The sequence below is a fragment of the Mauremys reevesii genome, linkage group 4 (genome assembly GCF_016161935.1).
Source record: "Mauremys reevesii isolate NIE-2019 linkage group 4, ASM1616193v1, whole genome shotgun sequence".
Classification (NCBI taxonomy): domain Eukaryota; kingdom Metazoa; phylum Chordata; order Testudines; family Geoemydidae; genus Mauremys; species Mauremys reevesii.
In genome coordinates, this window is record NC_052626.1 from 9,546,010 (window position 1) to 9,572,094 (window position 26,085).

Consider the following 26,085-nt stretch of genomic DNA (forward strand, 5'->3'; position numbering starts at 1 on the left):
GTGAAGCCCCGCTGGGGTGTATTTGCAACACACACACACACACACACACACACACACACACACACACAGTGTGCAGCCCCGCTAGGGTGTATTTGCAGCGCACACACACACACACACACAGTGTGCAGCCCCGCTGGGGTGTATTTGCAACACACACACACACACAGTGTGCAGCCCCGCTGGGGTGTATTTGCAGCACACACACACACACACACACACACACACACACACACACACAGTGTGCAGCCCCGCTGGGGTGTATTTGCAACACACACACACACACAGTGTGCAGCCCCGCTGGGGTGTATTTGCAGCACGCACACACGCGCACACACACACACACACAGTGTGAAGCGCCGCTGGGGTGTATTTGCAACACACACACACACAGTGTGCAGCCCCGCTGGGGTGTATATGCAGCGCACACACACACACACACACACAGTGTGCAGCCCCGCTGGGGTGTATTTGCAGCACACACACACACACACAGTGTGCAGCCCCGCTGGGGTGTATTTGCAGCACACACACACACACACTCGGGGAGTGTGCAGCCCCGCTGGGGTGTATTTGCAGCACACACACACACACAGTGTGCAGCCCCGCTAGGGTGTATTTGCAGCACACACACACACACACACAGACACACACACACAGTGTGCAGCCCCGCTGGGGTGTATTTGCAGCACACACACACACACACACACACACACACAGTGTGCAGCCCCGCTGGGGTGTATTTGCAGCGCACACACACACACACACAGTGTGCAGCCCCGCTGGGGTGTATTTGCAGCACACACACACACACACACACACAGTGTGCAGCCCCGCTGGGGTGTATTTGCAGCGCACACACACACACACACACACACACACACACACACAGTGTGCAGCCCCACTGGGGTGTATTTGCAGCACACACACACACACACACACACAGTGTGCAGCCCCGCTGGGGTGTATTTGCATCACACACACACACACACACACAGTGTGCAGCCCCACTGGGGTGTATTTGCAGCACACACACACACACACACACACACAGTGTGTGCAGCCCCGCTGGGGTGTATTTGCAGCGCACACACACACACACACACACACACACACACACACAGTGTGCAGCCCCGCTGGGGTGTATTTGCAGCACACACACACACACACACACACACACACACACACACAGTGTGCAGCCCCGCTGCGGTACACTCGCAGCGCACACACAGCCCGGCCCGGTCTCGCACCCCCGGCAGGGCAGGGCAGGGCAGGGCAGGGAGCGCCGCGCCCGGGGTGCTGGGGCCCCGCAGCAGGATCCGGCCGGGGCGGGAAGGAGCCGCCCCCCGGCCGCGAGCCCGGCCCGCTCCGGGCTCCCCTGGCGCTGCCCCGACCCGGGGGGCGGGGGCCTCGCGCCGCGAGCCATGACGTAATGGGTTATGCTAATGACTAGCATGTGGGGAGCTGGGGCGCGGGGCTCGGCGCGGCTCAGTCTCGCCCAGCCAGGCGCCCGGCGCTGCTGCTGCACCGCCCGGCGGCATCGCCCCCTGCCCGCTCCCCGCCATGGCCCGGCCGGGGCGCCGCCAGCCGCCGCCCGCCTGACAGCAGCGAGGCACCTGCCTCCGCCTCCCGAGACAGCCGGGGGGCAGCATGGGGGTGAGCCAGGTGGGTGCCGCGGGGAGCTGGCAGCGGTGGGGCGGGAGGGCTCGTGCTTTCCCTGGGGCTGGACCAAGCTCCTCTCCCTGCCCTGGGGCTGGTCTGTGCCCTGCGCCGCGCTGGGCTTAGGCAGGCTAAGCACTAGCTGGGGGTCCCCGCAGCTCCGGGGGGGGTATTAATTATCTGTTGCATGTGGGGGGCTCCCCAGAACATCGCTGCGGTGCTAGAGCCCCCAGGGGGCTGGCCCTGCCCTGCCCACTCGTGTGCACCCCCATGGGCTGGGGGTAACAGCGGGGGGTTGCTGAGAGCCATCCTAGGTGAAGCAGAAAAGCCGCAGGAACCCAACTTTGGGATGGGGGGCTCCTTGCTCAGCGCTCGTTTGCATTTTGCAAAGCTCCCTTGAGGCTAATGGACCTGGTCGCGCCTTCGGTCACAAGGCGATGCCTTGAATGTGGAAAATGCGTATGTAAAACCGGGTTGATTTCATGAGCGCTTCAGTAGGACAGAAAGAGGGAGGGAGAGAGAGAGACACCCCCCTTCCTCCCGCCCGTTAGAGCGCTGGATCGGTGAAGCTATTTGGAAAATAGCTGGGGGTGGGTGGGATGATGTGATCATTTTTTAAGCAGCCTAAAAAAGGGAGAGGGGGGACCCGAAGACTCCCTGGGCTGGCCTGTGCCTGCCGGGCTGTGTGATGAAGTCGGGGGTGGGTAGAGTTTATTTTTGTCTCACGCTGCTGCTGCTTAGGGCCTCAATCCAAAGGGGCTGGCTTGAGATGCTTGATTGCTGTAGATGGAGCTGCAGCAACTCGGCTACTTCCCGGGGAGGAGGAGGTGGAGAGGAAGGCACCAGGGCTGCTCCTGCTTTGCATTAGAGCTTTATAGCCGCAGTGTAAGTTTTCTTCTGCACGAATGGTCTCTTGCAGCAGTTGCAGTTTAAAGCAGGTAGGTCCCTGAAGAACCTGCCCAAACACTAGGAACCCTTTGATGGCAGCAACAGGGAGCTCCCTCCTTTCTTTAAACCATTAGCTGCAAAGCCTGCATCTCTCAGTTGCTGTGTATGAGGGTTGAATTTTTAGAGGCTCGGTGTCTTCCTCCCTCCCCCTTTCTTCCTCGCCTTTCCCCTCCACCCCCGTTACCCTTCCCTGTGTTGTTGACCTGAAATCTCCTTCGGTAGGTTAGGAAGCGGGCTCTGCTGCTGTCATGCTGAATCATAGCGTTTCCTTGCAAAGTGTGTCATCATCAGCAGCAATTCTTTTCTCTTTCCAGTTGTGAACATTTGCTTTGGGAGGAATGCGGGTGTGGATGGTCCAGTTTGCCACCCAGGGGAGGAGAGAGCTGGCGACGCTAGGCTAAAATAACCTGAGGGAAAAGAAGAAGAAGCTATACATCCACTCCTGTGCCTTGTTGAGATTTATATATATATGTGTGTGTGTATATATAATATACAATTTCCCATCCCTATTTCCCTGTGCCACTTTGTGTCATCATCTTTGGGGAATTTAACAAGAAGCCATCAGGACACTGAACTGAAGATAGAAAGAGGAGGAGAGAAACCAGACCCACATCTGAGCTGACGGCTGTGTCCAAAAATCCATCTGATTAATAAATAAAATCGTGAGACAGACACGGGGGAAAAAAACTTTGGAGGGAATTTTTTTTCCCCTGCAGAGGCTTTTTTTTTTTTTCTCCCTCCACTCCCCACCCCAATCTAATCATGATGTTTCGAGATCAGGTTGGAGTGCTGGCTGGTTGGTTTAAAGGCTGGAATGAATGCGAGCAGACTGTTGCTTTGCTCTCCTTGTTGAAGCGGGTGAGTCGAACCCAAGCCCGTTTCCTCCAGCTCTGCCTGGAGCATTCATTGGCAGATTGCACTGAGCTGCACATTCTTGAAGGGGAAGCCAACAACCCTGGTAAGTTTTGGTGCAACCAATCCCTTTTGAATGCTACATTGTTCTCTGATTGATACCCTAATGATGGCAAAAAAGGGGAGGTCAGGGAGCTGGGGCTCCAAATGAACCAGCCTCATTGTTAACAGCTTCCCTTTTTACATTTTACGTTTCAGACGGGTGATGACTTATTTCAGTTTGATTTTTCACAGCAAACTACTACAGTCTATTCAGTGGTGTAACTACGGTAGCATGAATGATTGATTTTTCTCTCATGCAGTTTCCTATGAAATAAGTCAGTCAGGTCACGTAGAGTCTGGATTTTCTAGGCTTCTTTTGGACAACGTGGCTTGCTGTGCTTTAAGCAACATGCAGAAGAATCTCCTCATTATCTAATACAAACGAGTGTTTTGCTGATCTGTGGCTAGCTGAGGTATCTTAATCTTTTGTTAAATGGTAATTTGTTTCATCATTCAGGTCCTGTTTGAATACATTTTTTTTTCCTGCAGCTCTGAATGCTCTATATATTCCACAGGAGCTGTGGGAAGATATTAGTAGACCATTTAGGGCTGCTATACATAATTCAGTTAGTGTATACTGTGCATGTACTGTCCCAGGGATGTACATTTAATATATATGGGCCCGATTTTGATCTCATTTATACACCAGTGAAAGTTAGGAGAACTAAAACGGTGTAAGTGAAATTAAACTCATGCTTTGTGCGTGTGCACAAGTGTGACCACGCACTCTTTTAAAGAAACCTTCCAAAATAAAACTCCAAACTACTCTTTGCAGAGATGAGGTTAAATACACAGCTAAATTACCTAGTTCTATTCCATTTGCAAAAAATCCCTCCAAAAACAAATATAATCCCTCCTGTTCTTGTCTCAGATATTTTAATATAGTTTGTAGGATTAAATATGTACACCTTGAACTTCTGCACATGGTTAAAAGAACACACAAAGCATAGTCTGTGGAGGGGGGGAAAGTCTGTCAATTGATAGGTGACATTCTTTAGGCTTTATTGCAGTAGGATACTGAACAGAGCCCCCAGTGTTTACTGAGAGAAAAGAATGCAGGGTCCTCTTCCAGCTGTTCCATATTAGAGCACTGAGCCTGCAAGATTTGGCAGCTGTCTATGCTGCCATTTGATGACAACGTCCAGTACAATGTTGTTAGGGCTTGGATATATTTAAGTACGCCTTTAGGAAACCAACTCAGGGGCTGTTCCAGTGTACAGAGCTCTATCATCACAATGGTGAACACACTGGAATTGGATATTTCCTTATATAGTTCGTATGAGTGCCGGGGAAGAATGTTGCAGTGTACATTTCAGTGCAATACTACATTTTATAAACAGCTGAACAGTCTAACCTCATACATTTGCGGGTGGAGGCCTAACTAAGAATAAATTGGGAAGGAGAGCACACTCTTTTAAACTGATCTTCCGCAGAACAGAATCGCCTTTCCTCTTACCTGCATTAGCACAGTTTATCTTTGGTTCTCAGTAGTGTATGTGGCTATGTACCATTGTATAAACTTCTGGGTTTTAGTTTTACCTGGATTTCCTGTAATAGTTGCGTCCCATTTATTTGTCAAAAGATTACACATGAATGATTTATCTGCAGACTGCAGTAGCTGTGGCGTACCTGTTTAAATTATGATAGAAAAATTTCCCCTAAAGCCCATCCAAATATTAGGTCATGTATGAATGAAAGGACTTTCTGCATAATGATCAGTCTCTTGCCAAAACAGTAGTAGAAATGAAGGTCCTGATCCTTCCAGTACTGACACATATGACTAATCCCATTGACCCCAATGGATATAAGGATTACTCCTGGGAATAAAGCTTGTGGAATCGAGCCCTTGGTTTGCCTCTGAATGATTACATTTGTGATGCTGATAGCACTTGCTCAGATGTTTGTTCTAATAATCAGCTGTTCTTTTAGGGCTTTTATAGGCTCAATAGCAAGACTTGAGAACCTTTGTTAAATTTCTGATACCACTAACCATTTCTTCTTCTTGTAAATTTGATGCTTGGTAAACATACGGCAAACATGCCTTTGCATCAGAGAATCAAGGTGTTTACTTTTTGATCAGGGTGATTCTATTGTTACAGAGGAATGCCTCGTCTCTGTGTTTGGCAATGAAGAAATGATAGGAAGTGACTTTTAGTTTAGTATTAACATTACATACTTTGTAAAACCACCTGTCTTTTAAAGTGCTTTGAGATCTCCTGTTGAAATAATATTAAATAGCCTTTATTCACCACACATTTCATACCATGGCATTTGTCACTTGACTAGACATGAAATCACACCAGGTTCTCACAACAACCACAACTTAATGCTGCTAGATGCCCAAAACCATGGACTCAACAGGGATTCTGATTTCATGGCTCATTACAACAATCTGTAACACACACCTGCCTGGTAACCCTTTGTGGCCCACTTCAAACCCCTTTTGCATAGCAACCCTTACTGCCCACTCCATCTCAAATGACCTCCTATGACATGCGTAACTCTCAGTCCCAACTTGTATTTAGCTTGGACACTCTGATTTCGTTCCCCAGACCTGGAGAACTCCGTGTAGTTTGAAGGTTTATACCTGCCACCAATAGAATTTGGTCAGATAAAAGTTGTGTCACCTACCTTGTGTCTAACAACAACAATTAACTTTTTATTGCTCTTACTACTTGAATTCCACAATTTACACAACTAACCTGGGCTTGTTTCTTCCATGGCTGGTGGTGCTGACAGCAATATTTAAAGATATCAATTTGCCCCCTACTTTTTGGCCTAATTTTTTCCCCCTTGGTGTGAGATTTGCCAATGACACAGGCCTGATCCTGCAACTTCTTGCATGGAAGCTGACCACTTTGCCTCTGAGTTTGAATTAATGGGTCTGCTCTTGGGTGCAGCAATCTGCCCAAGTACAAGAGGTTTTGGGATCCGAGCTGTAACTTGGGAACAGGTTTGGGCCATAAATCTTTACATGTGGTGTATCAATCCTACTGTCAGTTAAATTCCAGGCTATCTCTAGCTTCCTTAGTGCAGTAAAAAGACAAAAATATAGTGACGAAGGCACAAACGGTCCTATTTTCTCCAGTGAAGCTAGTGTGAAAGCAACATGTGAGTCTAACATGCCAGTGTGAATGTTTGAATTGACTTTAAAGTTGGTCTCCCATGGGAAAAGAGTCATTCTATGGCAGGGGTAGGCAACCTATGGCACGTGTGCTGAAGGTAGCACGCGAGCTGATTTTCGGTGGCACTCACACTGCCCGGGTCCTGGCCACCGGTCCAGGGGGCTCTGCATTTTAATTGAATTTTAAATGAAGTTTCTTAAACATTTAAAAAACCTTATTTACTTTACATACAACAATAGTTTAGTTATATATTACAGACTTCTAGAAAGAGACCTTCTAAAAACGTTAAAATGTATGACTGGCACGCGAAACCTTAAATGAGAGTGAATAAATGAAGACTCGGCACAGCACTGCTGAAAGGTTGTCGACCCCTGTTCTATGGACACAGAGCCTATGTTGCTTGTTAAAATCTGACTGAAATGGATAGTGACTCTGTCTGATCACTGTTGAAATGAGAGTGTTGACTCATCACATTTCTTATTGGATCGATGTCCACCTCACAAATACTGTCCTAGGTAATTGGAGTCAGCAGAGAGGCCAATGGCTGAATAGACATGGAAGGCAAAGTACCTTCTCACCAGCAAGTCCCACAAGACAGGGCTTGAGGCATGTTGACTGGGCAATGGGAGAGAACTTGATCTTACACAGATGGGTATTGGGTTTTTTGTTGTTGTTGCTCTGTTGTGTGGACCCCAGTCTTCAGTGCTGTCTTCCTGCTGCTTCTCGCTAGTATTGAAAATGAAATGAAAAATATTGAACAAAAATTAATTCTTTAAAACTGATTGGTTTTATTAGTGAAGCAAGCACGTTTGGCAGAGTTTCATCTTTCTGTTTTCTTCATGTGGTTTTCTTTAATAGGTTTTTCCTTTGCCTATTAATGAAAATTCAGCTCTCATTCATAGCACCTGACATGTAAAATGTAAATCTGGTTGGAATGCACAGCTACAGCGTAACTCTCAAAAAGGGATTTTTCTAAGGGCTTGGCTACACTTACAAATTTGCAGCGCTGCAGCAGGGTGTGAAAACACACCCTCTCCAGCGCTGCAAATTATGTGCTGCAGCGCCGTGTGGTCAAAAGCGTGGTGCCCAGCGCTGTCGTGCCCCCACAGGGGAGGTGGAGGCAGACAGCAGCGGAGGCTTCTCTCTCCCAGCTGGCGCTGACTACACGCGCTTCAGGCTGCGCGCAGCGCGCTTGAGTGTAAGTGTAGCCAAAGCCTAAGAAACCTACTGTTCCTGGAGCCATTTTGTTACCAGTGGCGCTTAACAGACAAAATAGCTGTGTACAGAATCTTTAGAACAGGGGTCTCCATAGGCTTTCCCGGGCTGAAAGCTACTCTGTTGTCTCTGATGCAACAGAGGCACATCACATAGAAGTGATGCAGGTGCCACAGAGAATGTATATGTCGCTCTAAAACCACATGAAAATGTCTTGTTTAAAATTACTGGTGGTTGATAGGAAACAAAAAAAGCAATGCAAAAAATCCCTACAGGATTGGATAAGATGCACAATCCATGTCGGAGATCTTTAATGATTGTAGCATACACTAGAATGGAACTTAGAAATCCACAAAGATCAAACAAACAAAGCAGAGAGAATCCCAAACAACCTTTTTGGCTCTTCAGCATTCAAACTGCTGGTGGGGGCTGGTAAGGAAGAAACAGCAACCAAAAAACGAGTAAGTAAATCCAGGCTGATGTGAGCAATGGGAAGAGCAATATCGAAGAAAACCATCTGAGTCCACTGTGAGTTTAAATGTGTACAAGACCTGTTCCTGCTCCCATTGAGATCAGTGCCTGCCGCTGTGAGGTCACAGTCTATGACTAGGGCTCAGAGGTGTTATGGTAATATAAGTACACCACTACCTTGATATAACGTGACCCGATATAACACGAATTTGGATATAACGCGGTAAAGCAGTGCTCTGGGGGGGTGGGGCTGCGCACTCTGGTGGATCAAAGCAAGTTCAATATAATGCGGTTTCACCTATAATGCGGTAAGATTTTTTGGTTCCTGAGAACAGCATTGTATCGAGGTAGAGGTGTAATAACAGGGAAAATCCCATTGACTTCACTGGGAACAGGATCGGGTGTGCAGATAGCACCAGTGAGGAATTCAAGATACTTTCATCAGGATTTAATGAATGAGAACGGTTTTGTGTGTGTGTGTGTGGTAGATTGGAGCTGCCTAGAGAAAACGGTTTTGCTCTGTGCTGAGCAGCAACTGCTGAGCCAGCCCTTTGTCACGCCAGCTCCAATTAAGGTAGATTGGAGCTGCCTAGAGAAAACCTCTGCTTGATAGGCTGGCAGCTGTTTGCCAAATTAGCCTGGGGCTGTAAAAAAAACCTCAGAGGAAGGAAGCAGGCAGGGGCGGGCAGGCAGGCAGGCAGGGGGAAGCCAGAGAGTGGAAGGAAGGTGGGAGTGCTTCCCTCCTGGCTGCAGAGACTGAGAAGCCCTTAAGGCTGAAATCCCCAAACGCTTGATGGTAAGAAGGTGGTGGGATTACATGCTGTAAATAACTGCACCAGTGATTGCTGAGCCGGAAGGTCTCTGAGTGGTTTTTGGAACACAGCAGGGGCAGGCCTGGCTATACCCTGTAACAGGGCTACATGGGTAGCTTCAAACCCAGCTGGAAAGAGCTGTCTGGACTTAACAAACATCTTGGAGTCACAAATAAATGGGTTAGATGAGTGAAATCCAGCCCATGCAGCAAGCGGGCACAAGGGCTCTGCTTCATGTATGACCTCTGAATAGGGATTAAGTGGTATGTAGATCTTACGTTGGCTCTCTACACAGGGGCTTTTCACTCTAAAAGTGACTATCCCTCCTCAGTTAATAGCTGAAAATGCTCCACTATGAGGACTGGGAAAGCAGGGCTCTGGGAGGAGATAGCAGGTGGAGACTGAAGTAGGGTGTGTCTTGGTTTGGACACAGGGAGGTCTCGAACTCAGGGTATGTCTATGCTGCAATCACAGGATGTGAGCGCAGCTGGCATAGACTTGCCTAAGCTAGCTTTATACTGAGATAGCTCATGTGCTGGAGCTGTGATATCTTGGCAGTACGGGCTTCAGCACAGGCAGTATGCTATGCTGAACCCAGTGGGAGCCCTGGGTGATTAGGTGGCTAGTTCATGCTGAAGCCCGTGCTGCTGATGCTTCTGCTTGGGTATGTGAACTAGCTAGATTAAAGCTAGCCAAGGTATGTCTGCATGGGCTGCAGTCACTCCTCATGATTGTAGGATTGATGTTGCTTCTGCCTGGCTTCCCCTTCATCAGAGCCATGCTAGGCTAAATAGGGCACTAGGATTTAGAACATGTAGTAAAAAAGCCATGTCTCTTTGTGCATCTGGTCTGGCCTATGGTGGAATCTGCAGGACATAACCAGGCTTCCTCTTTCTGTAGGCGGGCCAGTAGGGGCCACCATGGGAATTTACGTCCTGATGGAGTTTAGCGCTTTCCCTTCCAAGTGCCCCCACCTCCTGACTGAAATTCCCTGTCTGGTGGCCAGATGCCTGCATCATGCCAAATTCACTCTAGGCTATTGGGCCAGTCCCCATGGAACGACTGAAAAACCTGATTCTCTGAAGTGCTGAGCACCCTACGCTCCATCAGTCCATCAAATTTCTTTCCTTTGATTTCTGAGACATGTGCTGACCAGGCACTAAGAAAGAGAACAAAGGGCTATTGCTTCCATCTAACTCTTGCTCCCATCAGGTTCAACACCTAATAAAGGAAAGTTCCTACTGGGCATGGCCATAAATGAGACTCTGACAGAGCAGAGAGAGTCCATAGCTATGCCTGCGCTGCCCCAACTACCCTGGGAGTCCTCAAACCTTCCACTAGCCAAAGAACCCAGTCGTCATTAATAACAGAGCGGGAAGGGAGGAGACTCACTGCTAGCACCTCCTCATGGCTGGGTGTGGTGTGGCAGCTCCACCTCTGCAGAGGCAGGCCCTCCGGCCAGATCACTTCCAAGTCGCTCCCCTTCCGGGGTAGTCTGGGAACAAAAAGCAAGGGGAACTCATTCAAACAAATTGAGTCAGTACAAGAGAGAGGGGGAATGCTTCACTCTCAGGGTGTCCCAGGATGAGGGGCCTCCAGGCGGTGGTTGTCTGGGAAGCTCCTGCCCTTCAGTCAGCCCTTTCCTAAGGAGCTGAGGTCTGAAGATCTGTTGACATCCCTGTCTGCCCATATGTGAGCGGCTCTGCTCCCCTTTTAAACTCCCCCTCCAGCTTGTGTGGTCCTTGCTGGTGTGGTAGAGTGGGGCCAGGTGTGCCCGGAGCAGCTCCTTAACCCCTTGTCTAGTGTGGGGTTTGCATTACCTCATCACGCAGCGTAATGACTTTAAGTGCTTGGCTCCCAAGGACAAGAACCTTTCTTTGCCGTTTGCACAGTGCACTGACTACTGGGTATATTAAGGTTCTCATCCTTATCTCACACAAGCCATCTATGTCAAGTGCTAAGAGCATCATCATTGCCTGGGTCTATCGTTCTGGGGCAGATTGACTGGAGAAAGTCTCCTGGGAAGGCTCAGCTTAACGTGAACTGTGGGTACTACTACGTGGGTCCAGCAATCGGTGAAAGTCGCCTGAGCATTTATTTTAAAGACACTTATTTTTTAGCTTGGAGTTATGATGTACTGTGTCAGGTGCATTCTTTATACTGACCCATTGTGTTGACTCAAGCCAAGGTAGAACAACGGCACTCGCATTCAAAAAAAAGCTCTTGCACACAATTAGGGCTTTGGCCTGCATTGTGGGTGGTATGGAGCAGGAACCAGGCGGCATGACACCTTAGTGAAGCACAATGCTTCCCCGAGCTGCTGGGTGTATAGAAGGTGTACTGGTGCCTCCACCTCACCTAAGGGGGTGCTGCATGATCTCCGTTCATCTACTCCATTCTTCATCTGCTCATTGGTGGGGCTAGTTGGGCCTCTGCTTCTTTTCTTTCTTTCTCTGAAACGACGAGGGCTAGAAGTTGCCCCTTTTAAAACTGAAAGCTAAGATTTTCATCTAATCGCTTGACTCCTGGAGCTGGGGTTTTAAGAACACCACCAAATATCACAAGCCATCAAGTAACGACAGCTGGCAACATGCATAGGACTGTATTTAAAGGGGTCTCCAGAGCAGAGTGAGCAGAATTGCCAATCCCAAATGTTAAAAATCATGAGACAGACACTCCTAAATCATGAGATGTGCTTAAAAAGCATGAACACTGGGATCTTTTAATTTACCAACTGATTTTAGAGCCTTTAGAGTTCATATTTTCAAACTTTTGGCCCACAACTCTGACAAATTTCACTTGTTTTAAACGAAAGCAGAGATTTGCTTTAAGAGAGAGACCAAATAACAGACTTATGGTGAAATTGCAGGAGTTTGCAACACTGCGTGAGGTATTGGAATGATAGCACGAAGCAGTGAAACTTCTTGCGTTTTTCAACAGCTCTGCTATTTAACAGGTGCCCTTATTTGTACATAAGTTTGTAGCTAGAGTGTAGGAAAATGTTTTCTCTTCTTCCTCCTCCCTCTTTTTAATTTGAAAGAAGAGAATCAGCTTGCAATGCTTATAGACTTCACTATGGACTAGAGGAAATATTTTCTTTGAACTCTGTGGCTCATGTATTCAACTCTGTATTGTATTTCTTTAAAAAAAATTATTCCTTGTCATTCTCAGTCTGTTTCTGTTACATTCATGAAAACTGGAGGAGACCCTCAATGGCTAATTAACAATCAAGAGTTCCCAAAGGTGGGAAAGGCAAACCTAGGTCCTACAGCTGCATTGAGAGCCATGCCGGCAGAAAAAGTTGAAGGATCGGGCCATAGTAGAGAATATGTTTGCTTCATATTTCAGTGTTAGTGAGTGGTATGTAAAAAAAAAAAAAATCGTTTAACATTTCCCCATTAGCAGCACAAAAACAGATTATTATCTGGTGGGTGCATTGCAATCAATGCATATTTAATATCTGATCTGAAACATTGCACATGTAAAAAAAGTTGTAATAGAAAAATAGTTGTTCATCCCTAGCAAAATAGGAATCGGTATGTGGTTATGGCAGTACAAGCCTGTGAATCTAGAGTGTGGTGTTCTATCCCCTACTTTGCTCCTAATTCACAAGATGATGCTGATTGAGTCACTCACGCCCTTTCCTGCCTCAGTTTCCCCAACTAGAGAATGGATAAAATAGTGAGCTATTTCACAGGTGTGCATGGAAACTAAGAGTGGGATTGAAGACAATGTTAAAACTCGCACAAACTTCAGTGGGCGCAGAGCTAGGCTAATGCTGAATGCTTTTGAAATCCTACCTGAAATGTTTGTAAAGTGCTTTGGGATCCTTAGAGGAAAAGTGCAAAGTATTATTCTATACAGGACCTAGTTTCTTGTAAGTTGGCTTCTTTCCAAGTAAAATATTTTTACTCAGATATATTTCTGTTATGTTTTTTCTTTTTGAAAATGGAAAGAACTAAATCTACTTGCTTCTCTGCATAAATGGGCGAAGAATGGCTGAGGAAATTAAATGTAAAGGGGAGGAAGCGACACTAGGAGCTCAGTTGCTTACGGCAGTCTTGAATTTGATAAGCTACAGATTGATGGCCTAGGTCAGGAATTGTTTTAGATTGGTAGTTTCAAAAGGGCAAACCTCAGTGCTTTAAATTAAAACAAGTGCTCGCAGTGTATTTGTAAATTGAGTTCTCTTAAAGTGAGATTAAATGGGAGAATGGGGTAGCTTGTCCATGAGTGCAGTCAAAATTCTGGCCAGCGGATGACAGTTTGTACATGTGCTGCACAGCATAGCTAGTGTATTGGACATATTAGAAGCTAACCGTTGAACAAAATTGTCCACCAAGTCGGTCCCTGTATTTGATACATTTGTTTTTAGGTAAGTGGCTTTCAGGATCCAAACAATCCTAGCAGAAGTGTATTTGGAAGAACGTTCTTTAGTCAGGCCCAAATTATTGAAAGAATCCATTCATTTTGGATCCTTCAATTTTTAGGTGCCCAACCTAAGACACCTAGGCAGGCCTTCATCTTTCCCACTAGGAAGGACGGGGGAAAGAAAAAGCTTACTAGCTTTGGAAGTGATGTAAACCTACCTGATGCCACTCTCAACTACTGGGGGTCAGGAAAAACCTTTCCCAGTGGGTATGTTATCCCACAACTGCCTCCTTCAGGGTTTTATGCACATTCCTCTGAAGCAGCTGGTACTGGCTTCTGCTGGAAACAGGGTACTGGATCAGATGAACTAGTGGTCTGATCCACTATGGTAATTCCTGTGTTCCTACTAGCTTTCAAGCCTGGCTTTCCTTTCTCCTGAAATCTTAGCTGTTTTTGTGGTCCATGAACATGAATTATTCCGGGCCGGGAGTTCTGTTTGCAATCAGAGGAACTGAAATAGTAATTAGTATGAATGCTTGCTTTATTTTAAGATGTATTAGTCAGTACTTTAGCTTCCATGCTTCACACTTGTATCTAATGTCACTGCAGAGAACTATTTAGAGAGTAGGGACACCGCTTTCCCTACTGGCAGGTTAAAGCTTTATGGGCCAGATCTCCCCATCTATGGTTTATTCTTCTGCAGGGACTGAAAACTTTGTGAGTTGGATTCAAGCATAACCCTGATCCTCAGGTGTGTAAACCAGCGTAGCTCCATCAATATCAAAGAACTTATATTGATTGGCAGAGCTGAGGATCTGGGCCATGGACTGTCTACCTCAGGGGTGGGCAAACTTTTTGGCCCGAGGGCCACATCTGACGGGCCATTAATGCTCATGAAATTGGGGGTTGAGGTGCGGGAGGGGCTGAGGGCTCCGGCTGGGGGTGCGCGCTCTGGGCTGGGGCCAGAAATGAGGAGTACAGGGTGTGGGAGGGGGGTTCCGGGCTGGGGCAGGGGGTTGGGGTGCGGAGGGGAATGAGGGCTCCAGCTGCGGGTACAGGCTCTGGGGTGGGGCTGTGGATGAGGGGTTGGGGGTGCAGGAGGGTGCTCTGGGCTGGGACCAAGGGGTTTGGAGGACGGGAGGGGGATCAGGGCAGGGGGTTGGGGTGGGGGAGGGGGTCAGGGTGCAGGTTCCAGGCAGCGCTTACCTCAAGCAGCTCCCGGAAGCAGGGGTCTCCAGCTCCTACGCGGAGGTGCAGCCAGGCGGCTTGGCGCGCTGCCCCGTCCACAGGCGGTGCCCCTGCAGCTCCCATTGGCCATGGTTCCCAGCCAATGGGAGCTGTGGAGGCCCTTGGCTGTCCCTGTGCATAGGAGCTGGAAGGGGGACATGCAGCTGCTTCCGGGAGCCGTGCGGAGCCACAGCACATGCGGAGCGGGGCAAGCCCCCCACTGGAGTGCCACCACGGGGCAAGTCCCGGAGCCTGCTCCCTGGCCCTCGAGCTGGATTAAAACGTCTGACAGGCCAGATGTGTCCCCCGGGCCGTAGTTTGCCCACCCCGGTCTACCTGATTGCCCTCGGAGGGGGTTGGGTTTGCCCCTCCCAGAATGAGAAGGGGATTAATCTCCCTAAAATGTGCAGATCCTGGCAAGACCTGCCAGAGGGTCCACCCACACCTGTGAGTTCAGACTCTCTCAACCCCCATGGAAGAAGCGGAACTGCCAAGGTACTCCGACTGGCTGCTGCCCGCTCAGGAAGGAGGGGTCACTCAGTGGTGAGGGAACTGTGTAACCCAGTGGTGGTAAGGACAGCATTAACTTACGCTTGGTGTCCACACAGGTTGCAGACAGTGATTGTCCCTCCAGAACTGCCTCTTCGTGGCCTTCCTCCTCCTCCTCTCCCTGCCTGAAGCCCGTTCTCCCCATTGAGGGTTGATTGTAGATGTGACAGATATTGCAGTCCCATGCAGTGTCTTTGGGGGTCATTGTATTTAAGTTTTGTTTATGTAGGGTTCAGAGAAGAACTAGATAAGTTCATGGAGGATAGGTCCATCAACGGCTATTAGCCAGGATGGGCAGGGATGCAAAACCATGCTCTGAAGTGTCCCTACCCTCTGTTTGCCAGAAGCTGAGAATGAGTGACCGGGGATGGATCACTTGATGATTATCTATTCTGTTCATTCCCTCTGAAGCACCAGGTATTGGCCACTGTTGGCGGACAGGATACTGGGCTAGGTAGATCATTGGTCTGATCCAGTATGGCCATTCTTATGTTACCACAGCTTCCCTGAGTACTAAAAGCAGTGTGGGGTGATTACCACCAATTCTGAAAACAACTCTGGAGAAGTTCCACCTTCTGCAGTGGTTTGCTAGGCTGAGTCAGGCTGGGTTTTCCAGAGATTAGGAAACAAAGAAAGGGCTTCTGATATAAATGGATGAGCTGGAACTGACTCAAGGTCTTTTTTCTGGTCCAGGAAACGGACAGGACCTTCTGTCTAACGGAGCCCTAACCCTGACAGAAGGGTGGGAAAAGACATTGGCATATTAGGGTGCCATTAGCCAGACGGGTGGCTCCTGGTATGCTTAGTATATGTTTAAATCTGCTTACTGGTTTTTCTGTTTTCTGTGTAATGCTTTTGCCTTAAGAATAAAGGTGCTTGCTCAGAAGGAGCTGTGTGGTAGCTTGTAACTGCTGGCAACACACTGTTCGTAGCCCTCGGAGAGAAAGCAAAGCACAGGCGCTGGCTGTTAGGCAGACTGACTTGCTGGGGATATCACAGTGTGTAAGGCAGGGATCTGTGCAGCCTTAAAATGGGAGTGGGACAAGCATCCCTGCCAAGGGATCTGATGGCTGGAGGTGGCTGGAAATTGAAACTAGACAAATTCAGGTTGGAGACAGCCAGGGTAATTAACCATTGGAACAAGTTACCAAGGGTGATGGTGGGTTCTCCATCACTGACGATTTTAAAATCAAGAGTCAATGTTTTTCTAAAAGATCTGCCCTAGGAATTCTTTCAGGGAAGTTCCCTGGCCTGTGCTATACAGGAGGTCAGACTGGATGATCACAGTGGTCCCTTCTGGCCTTGGAATCTATAAGACCCAGCTGGGGAGCTCCTGGAGTGGACCATGGAGGGGGAACACGGGTGCAGTTACCTTGAAACTGTGCCAGTAGGGTTGGGAAAAGGGAGGAGCAGGCCATGGAGCATGTTCTCTGCCTGCCGGATTCACAAGGCTTTTACCCCCCCCCTGTTTTCAAGAAATGGATGGGCGCTCTTGAGACTGAGTGCGACTTTCAAGGTTAAGCCTGACATGAACCTTGCACGCATGTTGCCCACGTTCGTTTTTTTGTACGATTATGAGTGAATAAATACAAAGAACATGTTTCCTTTGTAACTCTGGGTTTCCTACAAAGCGTCTGCATCCATGTCTCCCCCAGCCTCTGTCTATACCAGCTGTACTATTGCTGCATGGTAGTGCACAGACCTGCCACCAGGCTGTTGGGCTTGGCCTCCTCTTGGGAGCTTTAGACGTTTTAAACTCGGGTGCTTCCTTTATGTAGTAATTGATTAGGTCAGAGGGACAGACCTACGGCTTCCGGCATCAGTCCGGGAGATGTTAATTGGGCAGTTATATAAACTGCTGAGATTTCAGCCCAATGCTCGGGTCTGAGTTTTTGCACAACTGCTCGGTTAAAGCAGGCTGCCTGGCATGGAGGTTTCCATGAGCAACGTGGCCAAAGCTAAGAGGACTTTAATATTCATGGCAGGTTTCAGAATTGTATTTTGCACAGGGAGAGAATTGGAAGGGACTTCTAGAGTTCATCTTGTCCAGTCCCTTGCACTCAAGGCAGGACTAAATATTATCCATTTAGAAGTCACTGTCCGGGTGTGGTTCTTTTGTACACCCCAGTGTTTGGGGGAATGAATTGTTTGCCCCATCTTTGCCTTCCCAGCTCTGGGTCAGACCATGGTTGTGTATCTGCACACAGACAATGGCAGGAGGAAGGTGGCATTGTCTAGTGGATAGAGAACTCGACTGGGAGCTAGAAAACCTGGGCTCTGTTCCCGGCTCTCCCACTGACCTGCTGTGACCTTGTGCGAATTATTCCCCCTCTCTGCCCCTCAGCTGTAAGCTCTTGGTACAGGGATGGTCTCTTGCCATGTGTGTATATATATATAGAAATATGGTGCCTAGCACACTGGGGTCCCAAACTCTGTTGTGGCACCTATACATTATTGTGATACTATTGATAGTGAGATGCAGGTGCCAGAGGGGGCATTGGGAGCACAAGGACAGCTATCCAAAGTGCAAGACAATGCGAGTGGGTGTACAGAGTAGGTAGCAGTACCAGCCACTGGAGGGGAGTGGAGCAGGGGTTGACCTGCATCAGTGAGGGATGTAGCCATGACCGTTCCCAGGTGTTCTGGCTACCTCGGGGCAGAGAGTGTCAAAATGCTTCTAGAACTGCCATGGTGGCCACCCTGAAGACCCTCCCACAGGCTGTAGCGTGGAAAGCTAGAACAGAGACATTTGTTACTTACGGTGGCCAAGTGCTACGTAAGTGCAAAGTCCCATTCTGAGCCCCTGCTCAACCATGTTTTCGTAATGGTTTGGAGGAGGCAGGATCGCTGCTGTTGTAGGATTTGAGAGAATTGGAGTGGTTTAGAAACAAGGGATACTTGGGACCAAATCCACCTGGGCTTTTTTGCATCTGTGGAAGGTCCAGAAAATCAGTGGAACCACAGTAGTTGCTTTTTGCACTGAGAGTCTGAGGTAGGAGAAACTTGCACACTCCCCATGTAAACAGCAGAGATCAGCACCTAGCAGGAGTGTGACGGTGGTTGGAGGTTTGATGGCCAATGGCTTCATGACCTGGACCCACAAATCCCATGTGCAGGCTTCCAACCTGGCAGTGCGTTTGTCCTGGCTCTGGGTTATGATGGACAATTCCATCCCCTCCTAGTCTCTGTGTTGGCTCTCTTTAAGGTGGGCTTTAAGCAGAGTCACCAAAATATGATTTAAATTATTTCTCTTTTGGAGACAGAGTATGAAGTCGGAATTTTTTGAAGGAGTTTTGTAGACAAAACAGTATATTACAGCCCGGGTGTTAGTGTGGAGTGAGGAGACCCTTCAGAGTGGAGGAGGGAGGGCGTGAAGAAATGGTTGTGGGAGTGGGATACAATATCCTCTGTTTTACCTGGCTGGAGTTAAAATTTGAGTGGAGTGCAGAGTCATTTATTGGCCTTTCCAGATAGAAGGCAATTGCATTTGTCTCAGGGAAGAGAGCAGATACAGGTGTGAATTCCTGCCTAGAGAACTCTGCACATCAGATGCCTGGCTAACAGCTTGTAATCTATTAATTCATTTATTTTGCACGTAGTGACTTCTTTTCATGATACTGTTGTATCAAAGATTTTGGCAGGGGCTTTTTAAATAGCAGCATTTTTCTGTTCTAGGCCCTGATCCTGAAAAGACTTTTTTACATGCATAAGAGGAAGGTTTCATGTGCTTAAAGTTAAGCAACTTGCATAATTGGATGCAGGTTCAGGGCCCTCACCTGTAACAAGTCTGTGCCCTCTTTACAGGTCGGAGTCAGTGGACTTCAGTGAGCTTTGGATCAAGCCCTAGATGGTGATTTACCACTGTGCTATTGTTAATTTTATCTCTGATCCTGCAAGGTGCCAAGTGACCTCACCTCCTGTTGAAGTCAGCGGGAGTTGTGGGTGCTCAACATTTCTTAGGATTAGGCCACGGGACTTGTGAGACCTCTGAATAGTCTCACACAGTCTGATTGAGATGGATTGGGCCAGCCAGATATGGTGACTTTAAGGTGTTTCGGCTCTCAGGAGCAATTTCTGTTGGAGGAGGAATGATTTATTACTGTGGTCTGTATACAGTGCCCTGGCAGAATGGATGAGCCGAGTTCTTGTGGCTCTTCTCCCTTGGGACCAGTTTGTGATGTTTATGAAATACTGGAATTGGAAGCATGAGATGTTTCTCTTACTGTCTACAATAAGGCACCCGGGAGGTATGAGGCCTTTTCTCCTTTGCAGCTTGATGGCTAATGACAAGCATCAGCAGACACGTGGTCATTTAGTGATATGGATACAGGAATCTCTGTAGGATGTGGTTGTTCTTTTCTGACAGGGCTGTTGCACTACAGGGCAGAGCCAACTTTCACTGAGTGGAAAAGGTCCCCTTGACTTTAATGGCAGCTGGATCTGTTCTCGTGTGCTGAGCTGCCATGCTTGATAAAGTGGTTTTGGTTTTTTAATTTTGTTTTATTTTTTTTTATCCTTCAAGTATCATCTGTAGGATCCATCCCTGATTCACTCAGCTCTGTGCTCCGAAGCAATAGATCACCCTAGAGTAGGGTGGAAGCAAATATAGGTCACTACAGAACTCTAGCTCTGTCTTGTTATTACTCTTAGCACATAATTGGTTCCAGATTTTCTTCTAAACTTTAGATCAGTCAGATAACTAACCTGGCCTTGCTTGTGGCGTGTTGGTTTTCCTGCTGTTTGCCATGTTGTATTACTTGCTCTGCACTTGGATATGCTTCTTTGTTGTGTTAGTGATTGTTTTGTTGTTATAAAAAGTAACGCTGTGTGCAGAAACAGCAAGGAGTCTGGTTTTTTACCCACGAAAGCATATGCCCAAATAAATCTGTCACTCTTTAAGGTGCCACCAGACTCCTTGTTGTTTTTGTGGATACAGACTAACACAGCTACTCCCGATACTGATGTGCAAAGTACAGCTGGTGAAAATTTCTCCTTTGAAACTTTTTTCCAGTGAAAAACAATCTTTTTGTGAAAATGAAGATTTTCACAGAAATTTACTTTAGATTTTTGATTTTAATGAAACAAAAAACCTTTTTCAGTTTTTATTTAGTTTTTGTTCTTTCTCTTGCTTTTTTCCCCAGTGGCAAAGGGGGAAAAAAAGGTTGGGAAATCTGAAAAAGCCAAAAAAGTCAGGTTTTTGTTCCTTTGTTGAAAAATTATTTTTTTTTTGTTTTTGAAACTACTTCCTGTTTCTCAAACAGTATTAGTGTACCGTTAAATGTTTTCCTTACAGATTTTGTCTTTTCCTGCCATTGGGATATCCCCAAGCAGTAATCATGGAGCACAAGTCAGCATGATTTTTTTGCCTGCTGTCTAGTTGTGCATCGGAATTGCCAGTTGTGTCAGCACAGCTCTGAAAAGGGGGTTTGTTCACTTAAAAAACACCACACCACACCTTGCAGTGCCAGAGAAGTGGATTTTAAAAATAGAAACCTTAGGCTGTTTCCCTCCAGATAATGTGAATGTTGATGAGATGTTGTTTTAACTACCTGCATGACCCTTTCAGATAAGAATTGTTATTGACTTGCAGTATTATGTTAACCTGATAAGAATTCTTTAAAAAAACCTAGAAAAAATTATTTGCATAACAGTCTGCTCAGTTCACAGCCAGTAGCCCAGTCTTCCTCCTCACACTCATTCTTTGAGGTTATGATGCTTGATCTATAAGAGTCTGACCCAGCCAGGTGCTGTGGGCCCTTAGCTTCTGGTGGGAAATACTCAGCTCAGGATTGGACCCTTAAGAATTTTATTATAGCTTAATCTGAATATCTTGAGAAATGCTAGAGCGCCTCCTGAAATACCTAGAGTGAAATCCTGGCTCCATTAATGTCAATGACAAAATTCCCATTGATTTCAGCGAGGTTAAGATTTCACCCCTACAGTCCAAATTGTGGCTTCTTGGGGTTTGATTTTGCACCCACGGTAATGAGTCCAGTGACTTCAGTATTACGGGATCAGATATGGGTGATGATTCAGTGCCCACTGAAGTTCATGAGAGTCTTTCCATTGACTTCAGTGGGTGTTGGATTGGGTTGTGGGTGAGAAAAGTATGCAGGGAGCCATGTTCACCTCTCTACCGCCAGGACTAGGAGCGTCAGCACAGGGCCTGACAGCATCTGGGTGCTGGAGCTCCCCGAGCACAAAGGTGGGCTGGCTAGCATGGCTGATGGCACTTGTGTCATAAACAGATAGCTAAGGGTTAAAGTCTGTTTTACCTGTAAAGGGTTAACATGCAGTACCTGGTGACCACCTGACCAAAGGACCAATCAGAGACGAGATAATTTCAAATCTCTGTGGAGGGAAGCCACCATGTCATGGGATCTCACCCCCACTTTGAGCTTGTGGGTTCAAAGATGGGGACACACCCTCTGTTCCCCTGTCTCCCTTCAAAGACACTCCTGGGAACACAGATCCACTCACAGAGGAAGACAGAGATGCCTTGATTCAAACTCCTTGAATCTCACACACACAGGAAGCAGCCGAAAATAATTTATTAAGAGAACAAAAGAAAATACAGAATCTCAGTACAAGCAATATCAGCAAACAGGAATAAAGCATTTCCTTTAGCAAACACACAATTGCAAATATAGAAATCAAATCATAAGACTTTTCTAATTAATACTCACTATTAATTAGTAGAAACTACTCAGGAGAACTTGGAGACATGACTGTCCTCTTTTAGATTCAAAGAGTTCTCTACAAAGAACACAGACAAAGGCTTCCCTCCACAGAGATTTGAAATTATCTCGTCTCTGATTGGTCCTTTGGTCAGGTGGTCACCAGGTACTGCATGTTAACCCTTTACAGGTAAAACAGACTTTAACCCTTAGCTATCTGTTTATGACAACTTGGTTCCCCAAAGGAGCATGTCCAGCCAGGCCGCGAGGGTACACAGTACTGTGTGTGTGTGTGTGTGTGTGTGTGCGCGCGCGCACATGCTTGCAGGTAAGGTTGAAATGGTGAACACTAGGGATTGCACCTCCTGCAGATAAATGGGCCTCTGCATCTACTTAGCTCCTATCTCTTAGAGCGGTTATTGGGCTGGAAGGCACAAGTTAGCTGTTGGTAAGTTAGTATATTTGGACCCTTCTGTGCACATCACTGGAGGAGATGTAGGCTGCTTTTATGGGCAGTTTCAAAGCCTTTTACATTTCTGATATCAGTGTGCACTTAAAGCCCCACACAGCCCCCAACTGAATGGTGTTTTTCAGAGTTTTTGCATATAAATCCAGGGGCCATTGCCAACTTACAAAAAATCACACTTTCATCCGCAAACCGTAGCTAGTGTTGTTACAGATAGCTGCTGAAGTTCCGTACTGGAGCTAACAGAGATTGAGCAAGCAAGGGGGCTGGAACTAGGGGTGCTGAGGTTACAGGAGCACTCCCTGGCTTGAAGTGGTTTCCATCTTATAGAGGGTTTACAGTTTTGTTCAATGGCTTTCAGCAGCCCCACTATACAAATTGTTCCAACATCGCTGTGAGCAAGTGATTTTTTTTAACCTGTTTTCCGGTTTGTTTACTTTAGATTTTTGACAGCACCTTGCGTATAGTCAGTCTCATTGCTGATGGATGGTGTACACTCTTGCCAGGGCTCTACATGATTGGGCGTTTAGCAGTAAGACCAGCAGCAGAATTGGAAGTGGAAAGTGAATGGGCAGCAAGGGTGTGAATAGAGAGAACAAGGATGGGAAGAGAAGGGGAGGTCCTTCTCAGGCCTTCCCAAAGGAGTCTTCTAAACATATCTGGGGGCGGAGAGATGGCAGAAATACCCTTATAACAATTTTTGAAGGATTATTTTTTAAATTCAGGTCATGCTATTTAAGTGGTATCTTCTCAGGAAATTAATTATTTGCAGTTCGTCAGCTAAAATAAATTCAAGTTTACAGTGTCCCTTTAGCAGTGCACAACTTTGTGACTGTCAGTATTGCACGAAGAACACATTTTGGATTGCACATTTAGTAACCTTTCATCATAAAAGGATTCTGAAATAATCAGCTTGGCACTGAATGCTTTGTATAGTACATGTCAAACCTCCCTTGTTAAGAGTACCTCTATAAATAAACATGTATGTTACATTCAAATATATAAGGGTAATAGCTATTATAATATCAGCTGTCCAGCCAAACTGCCCAGTCTTTTAAATGACCTATAAGAGATTCCACAAAGAATGAATATTTAGTGTGGCGGAGCTGCTAAAAGTGGTCTCTATACTAGTAAGTTTCCCTACTAGTAAGTAACAGGTGGCCTGTATTCACATGTTTTGGTTGAGGTCCTGGTTTTATATTTCACGCAAAGCAAATGTTGCATTAATATCACTTTTGTGTTGTGGTTAAAGTGCAAAGCTCTGCATTCATTTTCTTCAAATTGCACTTGTAGCTTCAGTTTTTCCTATCTTTTTTTTTTTTTGGTGGAAGTGGATAAACACTAAGAAGTCTTTCTGGACAAGTCACAGCAGCTGGAGGGTACGGGTTTCTCTGTGGAGTGAAGGAATTTCTTCAGAGAAGCTATTGTTCAACTGTGTTCTCAGCATTTTGGCAACTGTTCTTCAGATTAACCCTTTGCTCTATACAAAGAGTTGCAAAAATATAATCAGATGCTTTTGCATTGTTAAAGTAAATATACTTTGGCCATGTCTAAGGCCTGGTCTACACTAGTGGGGGATCGATCTAAGATACGCAACTTCAGCTACGAGAATAGCATAGCTGAAGTCGACGTATCTTAGATCGACTTACCTCCCATCCTCACGGTGCGGGATCGATGGCTGCGGCTCCCCCGTCAACTCCACTTCCACCTCTCGCCCTGGTGGAGTTCCAGAGTCGAGGGGGAGCGTGTTCACGGATCGATTTATCACATCTAGACGAGACACGATAAATCAATCCCCGATAGATTGATCACTACCTGGCAGGTAGTGTGGACGTACCCTTTGTCAACAGAAAAATGGGTAGTGTGGACGTACCCTAAGTGTGGAATAGAGGTTAAAGAGTGTGAAGTCACTGCTTTAAATCCCTCTTAAAGCCAAATTCAGTGTCACCACTGATGTTTAGTTATTTTCTGATTTTAAAATAAAACCATTTATCTGATTTTTCCTGAGCAAACACGATATCAAAGAGAGCTACCAATTTAGGGGCCCTGAAGCATGGCCCCTGGAGTACTGAAGAGTGTCACCCTTCAAGTCAGAGTATCCAAGACTTTGGGACTGAACATGCAACTTCATTTAGACCCATAAAGTCAAACACGTTTCTGTTTGCAGCCATTACTGTACACCTCTCTGAGTTAATACTGGTGTGACCACTGCTAGAATGCTGTGTCCTGTTCTGGTGTCCCCAGTTCAGGAAGGATGTTGATAATTTGGAGGGGGTTCTGAGAAGACCTGTGAGAGTGATTAAAGGATTAGAAAACATGCTTAATAGCGATAAACTCAAGGAATTCAACATATTTAGCTTAACAAAGAGAAGGTTAAGGGGTGACTGGATCACAGTTTATAAGTACCTAAAGGGGGAACAAAACATTTGATAATGGGCTCTTCAGTCTAGCAGACAAAGGTATAACAAGATTCAATGGTTGGATTTTGAAGCTTGTTAAATTCAATTGGAAATAAGGTATACATTTTTAATGATGAGGGTAATTAACTGTTGGAAAAAATTACCAAGGGTCATGGTGGATTCTCCATCACTTTCAATTTTTAAATCAAGATTGAACTACACCAGATCTTATAGAAAAACAGCCAAACAGCAGTTAATTCAGTGAAGCCCTATGGTCTGTGTTATGCATGAGGTCAGACTAGATGATCACAATGGCCCTACTAGCCTTGGACTCTGTGAATATATTCAGAACCACTGCAGAGCCCACCTCCCCAATGTCGGGGTGTGTGTGTAAGACCTGATGAATGGCTTGCCCAGCCTGTCCCTTTACACACAGGGGGCTTCAGGGAGTTACAGCAGGGAGGGCATTATCAATGGGCAGATTCCCCCTGAAGGAAGTAACACAGAAACCCACACACAGAAGACCAATTGCTAGTTAATCCATTTTACTAGGTGCAGTGTCTACTGCTGTAGGAATAAAGGTTTCAGTGTGAGAGCAGTCATCAAAAAGGCTGCCTGGACTGTGCAGGAAGGAGAGAGACTTTGATGGCTGTCAGTCAGGTTTGAAATATTTATGCACTTATTTGCTTTAGTGCATGTTCTTTTTTCCCCTCCATCCTCTAGTTTGAAGCTGACAGAACTCTTTGCGTTGCTGTATCCATTAAAGAGATGCACATCTCATTTCAGCCTTTGCCTCTCCTTCAATAAACACTTCAGCAGATCTTTTCCTGGGAATGTCTCCTCCTGCGTATTAAAAAAGCCATGAGAGTGCTTTGCTAGAGAAAATTAACATTTCTGTTTTAAAAATGACTAACATAACAATACTGGCTCTTTCCCCATTCCTAGAAGCCTCCAGCGATGTCTCTGAAACTCCTTGGGTTGTGTGCAGAAAGTAGGATGTGGGGATGGGGGAATTTTCTCTCTCTCACCCCCCACACACTCTGCCCCTCCCCCTGGTAAGTGTCAGGGGTGAGACCAGCTGGGACCAGCTGCTGGCCTGCTCCCTTCTTAACTTTGCTGCTAGGCAACCAGTGAGCCCAGCTGCTCTGCCTTGATAAGTGTGGCCCCTACAGTAGATCAATGGCTGCTCAACGTGTACCATGCCCACAGCTGCAC

At 46.7% G+C, this 26,085-nt stretch overlaps 1 protein-coding gene across 9 annotated transcripts in view; it reads left to right on the forward strand.

Moving 5' to 3' along the window:
• The first annotated feature begins 1,445 nt into the window (after positions 1 to 1,445).
• Positions 1,446 to 26,085, forward strand: part of SAMD4A (sterile alpha motif domain containing 4A) — a 210,454-nt gene continuing 185,814 nt past the window's right edge. For 4 of the 9 annotated variants that reach the window (XM_039535570.1, XM_039535575.1, XM_039535576.1 and 1 more), the window contains exons 1-2: positions 1,446 to 1,662; positions 2,919 to 3,562. In XM_039535570.1, the coding sequence (XP_039391504.1) occupies positions 3,367 to 3,562 (196 nt within the window). In that variant the 5' untranslated portion in view covers positions 1,446 to 1,662; positions 2,919 to 3,366. Of the gene's footprint in view, positions 1,663 to 2,027; positions 2,116 to 2,459; positions 2,595 to 2,918; positions 3,563 to 9,076; positions 9,166 to 26,085 lie in introns of those variants that run through there. The other 5 variants (XM_039535573.1, XM_039535572.1, XM_039535574.1 and 2 more) reach the window with 5 other exon arrangements.